The following is a 13,794-nucleotide window of genomic DNA, read 5'->3' as shown; positions in this document are numbered from 1 at the left end:
CTCACGATCTTGATCTTTTTCTTATCAATTTAATTTTTGTAATTTTACTATGTAAGTGTAAAAAATGTTTATTCTCTAGCAACAAGAAAGTCATCATCGACCAATTTAAAATGTGAGTTGTTATTCATCATCATCATCACCATCTTCTTCTTCTTTGTATTCGTCTTCGTCTTCTTTTTTTCTTTCTCTTTCCCTTTGTTTTCGATGGTGAAACCCCAACTCAACAAAATTGCTAGGGTTTATTCTTGTTTTGTTGTTAATGGTACACAACAATATTTGATTGGGGTCTTGAGTATCAATTTTTGTTTGGTGTTGGGTTTTCAATTTTTGGTGGTTGTCTCTTTCCTGCCTTACAAGCCACACCTTAGGTGACATTGGACATAATTTCTTATTTTTTCTCTCTAACATCCAATCAACGATGGAGTTCAATATTTTTTTTGGGTTTAATTTATTATAATTCAAAATTTATTATAAATTAAAAATATATTTTTAAAATATTATACACATTTCATCTAAAGAAGAAAACATTATCTATATTTAGTTTATATATAAAGATTTAGAAATGAATTTTTTTCTTGCAATTTAAAATATATATTTTTGTTATTAGAAAACAATGTTTAATTAAAAATATATATTTTGTGAGACAAAGGAGAGAGATGACAGAGGATGGAGAAAGAGGGATGAGAGAGAAATTAAGGGTAAAATTGTCAATTCATTTTGAATCCTAATGACAGGGGTAGTCTTTGCAATTTTTAAAATGTGAAACATAGTTTTGCAATTATGCCAAACTTTAGGGATGATCAATGCAATTTACCCTTCTAATTACCCTTCTAAAAATTTTTGCGACAAGAATTATTTTCCCAAACTATCAAGTTTCAAAATTTTGAATAAATATCTATTAGGCTCAAATTTGTAGATTTTTTTCAAAAAAAATAATTATACAAATGTTCCAAAAAATCTTAGTAATTACACTAGCACCTCAAATTCTAAAAATTAACACTCCAAAATAAACTTTGGATAATCTCACTATTATTAAAAAAATAATTTATTCATCAGTCAAGTCTATATATTTTAGTTCCATCAAACCTAATACCTAATATTTTTTGGTATCTCAACCCAACAAATTGGTAGGGATTAGTTACATTTCATCCAACTAAACCTCAGTGATTTACTAAGGTGTCTGAGTTTAGCAAAAAGAGAAATAGAGTCATTGAGAAGACCAATGGGGTATGGTAGGTTTGGCTGATAAAAAGAAAAAAAAAATAAAACGTAAGAAAAAGGAGAAAAGATTGGATGGAACAAAGAAAAGAATAAAACACAACATAAAGAACGATGGAATAATTGCAATTTACTGTTACTGGATTGAATACAAATCATAATTAAACCATCAATCATACACACGAATACAGAATTTTTATGTAAAAAACTCAAATTGAGAAAAATTACTAATAGAAATAATAAAATATCATTAAGCAAATATTAATAGTACAAAAGTGATATTGTTACACTCAAAATATCACTAAGATTATATTGTTGCAATTTATTTCACAGCATTTGACACCTATTTATAAATTTAAAATTATTTATATATGTACACAAAAAATTATATCATGACTAAAAGATGATTTGTAATGATATTATTCCATATAAAATAAATCTTAATCAAAATTGAATTCGACAATATTTTAATTGTAGTTAAATTTAAAATTATAATCACCATCAAATTAAGAATATCAATCTTAATTAAATTTGAATTCTGGATCACAATTCTAAAATTTACTATGACAAATGCTACAAATTTATTAAAGTCAATAGAAGTTGCTACAATCATATAACTCAAAAGTATATCAAAACTTAACAAAAAGATTAATATGGATATGTTACTAAATAATATAAATAAAATTTATAAAAATATTAATTTTTAATAAAAATATATTAATATAATATTTTATGTTTAAATTTAATTCTTAAAAAGTTAAATATATTAATATAATAGACATTAATATATATATATAGATCTAAATATACACAGAAGAAACACTAAGGTGGCGAACAATGAAAGAGATGACGATGGGGTTAGAGACAACAGTCGCCATGGAGACAACGACGATGATTGAGCTGGAGAGAGATGATAAAGGAATGAAGAAGAGTAATAAAATTAAAAATATAATAGTTATTTAAAAATAAAATTATAAAATATTTGATCAATAAAATAGATGATAGCAACGATTTGAGAGTTTTAAACTAATATCTTGTATTTCTTGTTAGGCTAATATATAAATATTAAAAAAATCAATGTAGTTGCCTCAGTAAAATAAACGGGCGATTGACTTCGAATTGGAGATTGACTTCGAATTGCGTAAAGAAAGACCGGCGCAAGTTTACCCTCTCAATAAGGGTCATCAAAAAATAATATTAAATAAATGAAAAAGTGTCACCATCGAGAAAGCATGGCGTGGTCCACGGGTTGCTTCTGGTCCAACCCTTTAATTAAAGCGACGGTGGGCATGGGAATCGTGGAACACGAATAAATTATATTTATTCCCGCGGCTTCCCAAAAAGATCTCTCTTTTAATATAATATTTTATCATATAAAAATAACGTCTTCGGTGGAAAGTAAAGTTATATTTGTTCGTAATTTCTTTTTACAATATATATATATATATCTTTTTAGTTATTGATTAATTATATTATTTTATAAGAGTATTCATATATAATTTTGTTTACGTATAAAATAAACTTTATATTTTGGTAGCACTCAAAAAATAAGAAAATGTCTTATTATTGTCATAAAATTAATGTTTTTCATTTCTTAAGTTCTAACGTACCAAATCTGTTAGGTATCTTACCAATCTTTAATTAGGCTTTGTTGGGTAGAGTGTTACTAAGATAATAAGTCTTCAAGTTCAAAAATAAAAGTGCAATGCTATTTTGCTTGAGAGATGTACTGAGAGAGAATGCAATGTTATTTTAATTGATGAGACGAGATAATAATAGCGAGGAGACAACAAGGTGAAAGTAAAAATGAGATGACGGTTACATCGACGATCATGGAAAGAAAAAGAAAAGAGTAACGGATAATGACACATTTTATAAATTTGTAATATGAGTGAGGGTATTTTAGTATTTATGACTCTTTTTCATAAATTTTTATGTATCATTTTAATAAAATAAATTAATTCAAAATAAAAATATCGGAGGGCTATCAACACCTGGCAGTTTCTCCCCCTTTGACCAAATTACCGAAATGCAAGCCGTTGCCACATTTTTCCGAAGCGAGATGAGTGCTTCAGCCTGACGTCACCACCTTCTCCAACCACCACGTCACCTCCATTACGTCAAATATTCCACCGACTCATCACAGCCGTCCATCTTGATATTTGACAAAAACCCGACGCTCCCTTTTTAACCAGCGTTTCTATGGAAATGACCGAACGCCAAGATTGCTTTGGTGTTCATGACCTGACCTCCATGGAGATAGAGAAGAGGAAGCGGGAAGACGAGGGCGAGATCGCCGGAAAGAGGCCAAAGAAGGGGGCTGAAGCTGCGGCGCCTGATCCGGAGGAAGGAGAGGTGGAGGAGTTCTTCGCCATTCTGGAACGGATACACTTCGCGGTCAAGTACTTCCGGCAGGATGGCGGTGGAGGCGGCCTTGATCGAGCGGCGAAGGGGCAGCCGCCGCCGTCGTCGAAGTGGCACCCGACGTTTGAGAAGGAAGACTTTGAGGAAGTTGATAGCGTCAAAGGCCCCGGCGAAGTCGTCGACGAGGAGGGGGAGGAGGAGGAGGACGGCGGTTTGGATCTGAACGCCGAGCCGCAGCCGGAGTGAGAGAATAGCTCCAGTTAACTCGCTGTGTTGTTGCATCGATCGATCACAACTCTCTGACCATATTATAAACAATAAATATATATAATTAAATTAACCTCTTCTTGTAATTCTTTATTTTCTTAAACTTAATGGCATGCACTTGTCTTTCTGAAGTTAATTGGTTTACAAAATTATTAATTAGAAGCGATTATGTATTATTTATGAGGATAACAGGGGATTACGTGTTAATCATTTGTGTTTGCTAGCTTTTATCAAACTTGTTAAACAAAATGATCGTTAACTTAAAGTTTTAAGTGTCTAATTAACTTTCATCTCAAGTATCTGGACGGACAATGAGTAATTATCATAGACCTAACAACTCTATTACCAGGTTATAAGTCTTATTTAACTTTATCACGCAAACATATTTCTATGACAACCATAGAACAGGTGACAGAAAGAAGCAACTACGACGAAATAGGCGACGGGAAGAAGAGACGGCAACGAAACATCTGAACTAATCGAAACAACTGAACCAACAGAAAGAAGAGACGGTAGAATTCAGTTTAGGCGACGGGAAGAAGAGACGGCAACGAAACATCTGAACCGACCAAAACAACTGAACTGACGAAAAGAAGAGACGACAGAAATTCGGTTTAACTGAACTTATTGAACCGAATTGATTGAACTTGTTGATTCGGTACGGTTATCTTCTTGCAATAATTCGGTTTGGTTATACTTTTTAGAAAGTTTAGTTTTCATTTTTCGATTTGGTTTCCTTTGTCGAAATAACTTGTTATGGGTATTTCTCGTTCTACTCCTTATAAGTTGGGCTTAACCCAACAAACCGGCCCAATTGCATAAGGCCCATTAGATCCCAAGCCGAATTCGCCGAAGCGAGCTCGCACATTGCTGGAGCTCGAGCTTAGATTGCAAGACCAAGCGATCTTTATATGAGCGAGCTCCCAACTACACTTCAAGCGAGCTCCCAGCGACTCTTGCAGGTCACCAGCCTAACCGATTAGCTCGCATAATGAGAAGGCCGTATGCCAGAGAATATTAATGGGCTAGGGGCCGACCCAGCTGGGCCATTCAGGTCCAACCTGGCCCCGTCCTCTCGGCCCATTTGATCGGCCCAAGTCAGTCTCATCCTGGCCCCTTGCAACAACATCATTACAGCCAATTCTGAATTTTCGCACGCCCACCTTAGATCTCATCTACATTAATGAGGGTTCCGTCGACACCTTACCCCTGCATGGATGTTTTTGCAAGCGCTGGATATTTTGTACCATCACCTGCAGACGTACAGCATATATAGGAGGACATCTCCTTCTCTTATATATCAGCCAGCTCTCCTTAAAGCCATGGTATGCTTTTCCCGCCAACTTGCTGATACTCTGCATTTCCTTACTTGCTTACTTACTTGAGCATTGGAGTATTTTGCAGGGATTGATTAGCCGGCAGATCAACAAATCAAACCAGATAACCCCTTTCTCCCTCTCAGAGTCATCACACCAGTGCAGACCAACGAATCACGGTCGATCAATTCCGAACGTCGATATAATTAAACCGACTAAAGTGTAAAACGACGTCGTTTTTTAAATGTATTCTTGAGTTGGTGCTTGAAGTTTTACAATCAATTTTTCAGTTACTTTTTTTGTCAATTGATTAGTTTGGCTTCTTCGGTCTATCGAAAAATTCGATTTTTTCGAATTTTTTTGTGTTAGTTTGGTTTTCAGTTCGATTTATGCAGTTTATGTTCAGTTAATTCAATTATTTGGTTTAACTGGTTAGTTTGATTCGATTTTATCTCTCAATTCAATTAATTTAGTTAATTGATTTCGATCAATTTGATAACCGAATTGACTTATTACACACCCCTAAAAGCAACATTCTTGTTTGAAATAAATTTTTATAAACCATTTATTCCCCAAATCCTTCCAAAAGTCCCAAACATAACCTTAGAAAATCCTCATTTGCTTATCTATTTCAAAAAAATATTCAGTATAACAATAATATCATATTATCACGTTGATTTAGTATCACAATCGAATAATAATATTTTATATGTTTAGATCTGAAATCCACAATAATTCGTGGCTTACAATTTAAAATAAAATGTCTTTATATTTTATATAATTAAGATCTAAATATATAAAATGGTTACACTGTTGTATAGATAGTTTCTCATAATTAATAACCTTTTTTCTTAGGATTATTATTCTTGTGTGACCTCTCGTTATTCATATTTTCAATAAAAAAAATAAATCATAAGTAAAAAATTTATTTCAATGTATAAAATAAAGAATTAAATTTATAATTTATTAATATTAATCTCAATTTATCATGATACAAAATGACCCGAGTAGGATAACCCTTTTCCTTCGAGCTCACGCCACGGCGAAGATGTTGATTTCTTTGACTAGTCTTTAAACACATGCAGGAAGCTTCGACGAAACTTCTACTGTAATCAAAGATTCTAAAGGAGGATAATGGTCTTTTAGGCTCTGTTTGGGATGGAGAGAGTACTAAAATATGTCATGATTTGATAGCCACCAAGCACGCGCGCGTAAGTACTTATTTACCAAAATATGTCATTATTAATTTAATTGATAAAAGTATACAAATATTTATTAATTTTATTTTATAAAGTATACATTTAGATTTATTTTGCAAAATTAATTATAAGAATAGATTTCAAAAATTTATTAATTAAGATAACAATTTTTAGTTATTTATCAATTCTACACACTACAACAAAAATGATTTGTTAAGACATCTTTTTTAGGACATTTTTTAGAAATTGTACTTTAAAATATTATTTTAAGGCACAATTTAAAAAAATGCCCCAATACAATAACTTTAATGAGGCACAACAATTAAGTGCCCTATAAAATATCATTTTAAGACACAATTTAAAGAAGTGCCCCAATAAAACAAATCTAATGAGGCACGACAATGAAATGCCCTAATAGACAAGTATAAGTGTCTTAATAGATAAATCTAATAGAGTAGAATTTTTGAAATGCCTAATTAAAATAATTCTAACAAGACACTCTAATGAAGTGCCCTAATAGACAATTTTTAAGTGCCCCAATAGAATAATGCTAATGAAACTTAAATATACTATAAAATAAACATAGACACATATATTAATAAGATAATGTGTAGATTAAGTGGTCACACGTGTACAAAAAGAATGAAAGATTTAGGGTTCGAGCTGAGGGAGAAATAAGTGGAGTTAAGAGATGGCCTTGTAGGGGATATGAAAAATAAATTTATAGTAATTTTTGAGACATTTTTAAGTATCGCAACAAACTTAAATTTATAGTTATTTTTGAGGCATTTGTAAGTGCCTCAGTACGTTTTTGAGGCACAGTTACATGAGGCATTATTATTAGTGCCTTAATAGTTAAAATACCCTAATAAACTATCTATTAAGGCATTTTTAAATACCTCTTAATTCAAAATTTATTGTAGTGGCACTGTCAAGTGTCAACTCCATTTGGATAGATTCTCATTGCCCTCTTTTTTTTTACCATAATAATCACTTTATTTAATTTTTTATTATTATTTTTGTTCTATGTTCTATGTCTTTATTTACTTTATATCTAACGTGTAAACTTTAGATATAGTTTACTCTCAAATGCTATATCTAAAGTGTAAACTTTACAAACTAAGAGGGCAACCGCCGCCTCCCTAAAATATAAATGGAATCTACACTTTTTAAAAAGTTAAGTGATAATATTAATTATTATTTTAAATGTAATACTTAAATTTAATAAATATATTTTTATTTTTAAGTAAACGAGCTGTTCGCTAATGGGTTGAAATTTAAGCGATGAGAAAATATATTTTTTTGGTAAAATTACTCAATTATAAAAGCATATTTAGTCGAGTACAAACTCTTACATATATGAATACATTATAACTTATAATCGATTATATGTTATACAAAAATGACTTACTCAATTACAAAAGAATCATACTCGATTAAAACAATGAATATAAAGACTCAATAGGTTAGATGAACATACTCGATTAAAACAATGAATATAAAGACTCAATAGGTTAGATGAACATTTTACTCAAGTAATATAAAATATTTACTCGATTAATATTTTGATATACTCGATTAATTCTGTCTTATTGAATTAAAACTCTATAAAAAATCATCTTTAATATATTATTTTAAATATCATCAAAACATTTTTTCCTTATCAACAATAACATCTAAAATATGACTTAACATTGTACATTAAGTCAAAACATTTAAAGCATAATCGATGTTTGTGAAAGATGGTTAAAACTATTTTTTCAATCACATTCACTTGGCTATATAGAAAGGGCTTAATGGACCAAGATAATATGATATTTTCATCTAATGTAATTTCACTAGATTTTTAAAGAATAATAAGTTAAGTACATTGAATGTTACCCAACTAAAAATATTCTTTTCTAGAACAAGGAAAGATTATTTTTCTTAACACAGCATATTATATATAAATACTAATACTTGAATGAACATTCATTCACACTATCAAATATGTACACGTGAAATATATATAAGTTAATAACATACTTGCTACTTAATTTGAGACAAAACATATAGAAGATTACAAATATATTGATCATACTATATGTTACTCAAAACACAACATATAACACAAAAATGCACTAACTTGAGTATCATGATATCTCATTTATATTTTACAAGAACACACATAAGTTAAATAAAGTATATATATGAAAACTTTAAATCATTATACACATATACTACTAATGTATAAGCAACACTTGAATTTATTGTTTGGAAAACATCCAACATTAAAATACATTCAAATACTTGAATGATTTTGCTTATTAAGCAACACACATTCAACTTTATAAGTTCTTCCATTGAATTTCAAAACTTGAGAACTTTAGGAATTTGATATCACATATCAAATAAGCAATCTAAGATCATTGAATCAAAACTTAAGAACCATCTTATGAGTATATGATCATTTACAACTAGAACTTGATGTATGATATAATCGTAAAGCAATGGCATCAATACCCAAGAAAGGGGGTGAATTGGAATATTTAAAATTTTGATTGTAAACTTGAAATTTTCTTTATGATAAAGGATGAAATTTTGATGCAATTTAAAAATGATTGGAAGATTGCAAATCACAATATATGAAATAAAGAGTAAGAGCAACAGAGTGACACAAGCAATATATAGTGATTCGGCTTAAACCAATTCTAATCCACTACCTTAACTTCTCATTAAGAATTTTCAAGCAAATTACTATAATCCTCCTATCACATCGGATAAATCCTCTAGCACCAAACTAGGAATATACAATGTCTTGTTTAAACAAGCAAGCCCGCTAACAAAGCTAGGTAGAAATATACAATCCCATACTTTAATACAAGTAGGTCCTTTAGCTATATGACTAGAAACACAAAGAGTGATACAAGAAAGAGATATCTAAGAATATGTACTCTTAGTTACAATGTAACTAAAAATAGATGCAAGGCTTGAAATCGATTTTTACAAAGCACATACAAAGCCATGAAGTAAAGATTGAATACACCAATAGAGCACAAAAATGGGTGAGCACTTGGGAGCTTATAGTATAATCACTTTAGTAGTTTAAATCATCCATTTGACTTTTATTTATAGTGCCTTGAAAGCCCTTTCAAGAATCTTGCCATTGGAAGTGGAGAGAGCACTTTGGGAGAGTGAAGGAACTAGCTGTTAAAGGCTATCTGCGATCAAAATTGTTGACAGTTTTAGCTATAAAATTTAAACAACTGTCAACAGTTTGAGAAAGATTGTCGAGAATTTTGAAGAACTGTTGACATATTAGCTACAGAAGCTGTCGACATTTAGAAATTGAGAGCTAAGATTTTACCTGTCAATAGTTTATGAAAGGCCATCGATAGTTTAGGCCAAAAACCATAAAAACGGTCGATAGTTCAGATTAGTCTGTCGACATTTTTCCCTAGCTAATGAAACTATCGACATGTTCTTTGGATCTGTTGACATTATCCTATTTCTTCATCAATTCAAAACTTTAACAAATTTCTCAATAATATACTTTTGTGCTAATTCATTATACAGGTTTTCATTTATCAATTTCTAAATCATAGCCATTCTCTTCTCAAGTCTTGTTCCTATATTCTATCACTTCTTCTTATGCGTTGTTAGCGGTATCAAAGACATATCTATATATGAACAGTTCAGTCCAACTTTCAATTCCTTTCTTGGATGGGAAAAACTATAATCTATTGATTGTCCAAATGAGAGTGCTTTATGATTACCACGATTTGCTAGAGGTTATGGAGAACGGAGTCACATATCTTATTGAGAATGCCACTAAAACACAGAAAAACACCCTATGTGAGAACAAGAAGAATGATAAGAAGAGAGAAAATAGAGTATTTCGTTTGTATTGAAAAGCCATTATTCTCTTAGTTCATATGCCTTCAAGTATTTCATATCTAAAGAGAAAAAAGGTCTTTCATTATTTATCTTTTAAGTCTCTCTATCTATATTGTAAAATCCCTCTTGATCCTTCTTTCATATTCTTTTGAGGGTATTTATCTTGTGAGCTTTTGCTCCCCACTCCTTTGAGAGTTGTTTACTCTGTGAGCTTTTGCTTCATATCTTTCTATCTTTAATTACTATAAAGGTTACAGTTGAGATTTGAAAAAGTTACTATAAAGGTTATAACTGATATTCGAAAAAGCCTACCATAATAAAGGATAGTGCTCGCCTTTCTAATCAGGCACTCCGTAATGGATTATTGAAAATCCTTAGTGAAGGGCTAAGATAGTAGAACATGCTAGATTGAATTGGACCACTATAAATCATGTGTATTGTCTATTTCATTTTCTTTACATTTGTTTTTCATACATTGTGCACTTTCAATTTATATTTCTAGCATTGTTTTCAAAACTATAACTCCGCCTGGGGATGTTATCCACTGCCGGTCCCAAGCCTGGATAAAGGAGGAGGGTTGTGTTAGGTAGCCGACAGTCAACGTAAAACTTAGTCGGATTCAAAATATGAACTCTAGAAAAATTATGAAAAATCGTTTGGGCATGGGCGTAACCCTTCATAGCGACGCGCTACACTGCCCCCGTGTAGTGACAAGTGAGCTAGGGCCGCTGCATCGGCACCCGGATGTAGTGATAAATGAGCAAAGGTTCCCTCATTTGCTTGGACGGATGTGGGTAAAGATGCTAGTCCAAAATCAAAATCAAAATCAAAACCAAAATCAAAATCAAAAACAAAATCAAATTCAAAGTCAAGGCCAAAAACAAAATCAAATCCAAAGTCAATGTCAAAAACAAAATCATAGATTAAGGATTGGGTCATGGAACATAGGAACATTAACAGGCAAAGCTATGGAAGTGGTGGATATGATGATAAGGAGAAAAATTAATATTATGTGCCTTCAAGAGACGAGATGGGTAGGGAAAAAAATAAAAACTTTATCAGAAGCTGGATATAAAATATGGTACACAAGAACTGATCGAGCGAAAAATGGAGTGGAGTTTGTTATGGATAAAAGCTTAATAAATGAGGTAGTGGATGTAAAGAGAATAGGGGATAGGATTATTATGGTGAAGATTAGTTTAGGAAGAATGACTATGAATATCTTTAGTACATATGCACCACAAGCGGGGTTAGGTGATGAGATAAAAACAAAATTCTAGAAGGACCTAGAGGGACTCATACAAATGATACCAAGAGGAGAGAAAATGATTATAAGAGGTGACTTAAATGGGCATGTGGGTAGAGACGAAAACGGATATAGAGAGGTACACGGAGGGTATGGATTCGGGGAAATTAATAATGAAGGTAAATTTATCCTAGATTTTGCTATGGCATATGGGCTCATTATAACCAATATTAAGTTCAAAAAACGGGACGAACACTTAATCACATATAAAAATATCACCTCAAGCACCCAAATAGATTACTTCCTCATGAGACAAGAGGATCGGTTATGTTGTAGGAATTGTAAGGTGATACCGGGAGAATGTTTGACTACTCAACATAGACTTCTAGTACTTGACGTCCAAGTAAGAAATTGGAAGAGAAAAAATCACATAAAACAAAATCCAAGAATCAGGTGGTGGAATTTAAAAGGGGAGAAACAACTAATCTTCAAAGAAAAATTAAGCGGTAGAAGGGAATGGAATGGAGAAAGACAGACAAACCAAATGTGGAAAGAAATGGCTAATGCTCTGAGAAGCACGGCAAAGGTAGTCCTTGGAGAGACAAATGGTAGAGCCCTTAACCTTAAGAAGTCTTGGTGGTGGAATGAAGAGGTACAATTGAAAATTAAAAATAAGAAAACTTGCTATAAGGCGGTATATCAATGTAACAATGAAGAAAATCAAAAAAATTATAAAGAAGCAAAAAAGGCAGCAAAAAAAGCTGTTAGTGAAGCAAGGTCAAAAGCATATGAGAATCTATATAAACGACTTGATACAAAAGATGGAGAAAGGGATATATATAAATTAGCTAAAGCAAGAGAAAGAAAAACACGGGATTTAAATCAAGTGAAATGCATAAAAGATGACAATCAAAATGTTTTAGTAAATGAGGGAGCGATTAAGGAGAGATGGAAGGAGTATTTCACAAAATTATTCAATAATGGTGGTGACACAAGAGTTAGGTTGGGACATCTTAGTAACTCTGAAGGGAATGTGAGCTACACATTCTATCGACGCATAAGTTCAAATGAAATAAGGCAAGCATTAAAAAAGATGAAAAATCATAAGGCAGTGGGACCAAATAATATACCAATAGAAGCATGGAAATGCATGGGAGAAGAAGGCATCTCCTGGCTAACGCAACTATTTAACGCCATCCTTAAATCAAAAAAGATGCTAGATAAGTGGAGGAAAAGTACTTTGGTTCCTATATACAAGAACAAAGGAGATGTTCAAAACTGTGAAAATTATAGAGGAATTAAGTTAATGAGTCATACCATGAAACTCTGGGAGAGAATAATAGAGCAGAGGCTCAGAAAGGAAACAAATGTGTCAGAAAATCAGTTTGGTTTCATGCCTGATAGGTCAACAATGGAAGCTATATATTTACTGAGGCGTCTAATGGAAAGGTATCGAGATCATCAGAAGGACCTACATATGGTGTTTATAGATCTAGAAAAAGCTTATGATAGGGTCCCTAGAGAAGTATTATGGAGGGTTTTAGAGAAGAAATGAGTCAAAATCGCCTATATACAAGCCCTTAAGGACATGTATCATGGTGTAGAGACAAGGGTCAGAACATGCGGAGAGGATACTGAACCATTTACAACTACAATAGGATTGCATCAAGGTTCTGCACTAAGTCCATACTTATTTGCCCTAGTAATGGATGAACTCACTAAAGATATTCAGACAGATGTGTCATGGTGTATGCTATTTGCAGACGATATAGTGTTGGTGGATGAAACAAAAGAAGGAGTGAACACTAAGCTTGAGTTATGGAGAAACAATTTAGAATCTAAGGGATTTAAATTAAGTAGAAAGAAAACAAAATATATGGAATGCAAATTTAGTAAAAATGCAAGAGTGGATGATGTTATAATAAAATTAGAAAACCAAATCTTACAAAGAAAAGACCATTTTCGATATTTGGGATCAGTGATTCAAAAAGATGGAGAAATCCATGAGGATGTCGCACATAGAATTAAGGCAGGTTGGCTAAAATGGAGAAATGCATCGGGGGTGTTATGTGATGGTAAAATCCCATTAAAATTGAAAGAAAAATTTTATAGGACAGTTATAAGACCAGTCTTGCTGTATGGCTTAGAATGTTAGGCAGTCAAATACCAGCATGAGCAAAAGACGAGTTTAGCGGAGATGATGATGTTAAGATGGATGTGCGGACATACAAGAAAGGATAAAATTAGAAATAAAGTTATTCGTAATAAGGTAGGAGTAGTGCCAATCGAGGAAAAAATGAGAGAGACT

General features: G+C 32.2%; 1 protein-coding gene across 1 annotated transcript; it reads left to right on the top strand.

The window, feature by feature from the left end:
- Positions 1 to 3,426: 3,426 nt before the first annotated feature.
- On the top strand, positions 3,427 to 3,828 carry LOC127806396 (protein NIM1-INTERACTING 2). The gene has a single exon (XM_052343650.1). The coding sequence runs from the start codon at positions 3,427 to 3,429 to the stop codon at positions 3,826 to 3,828; it is 402 nt and encodes a 133-aa protein (XP_052199610.1).
- The last annotated feature ends 9,966 nt before the right edge of the window (positions 3,829 to 13,794 follow it).

This window comes from Diospyros lotus, chromosome 7 (assembly GCF_014633365.1).
Source record: "Diospyros lotus cultivar Yz01 chromosome 7, ASM1463336v1, whole genome shotgun sequence".
Taxonomy (NCBI): Eukaryota; Viridiplantae; Streptophyta; class Magnoliopsida; order Ericales; family Ebenaceae; genus Diospyros; species Diospyros lotus.
This window is presented reverse-complemented; position numbering and strand designations above follow the sequence as displayed.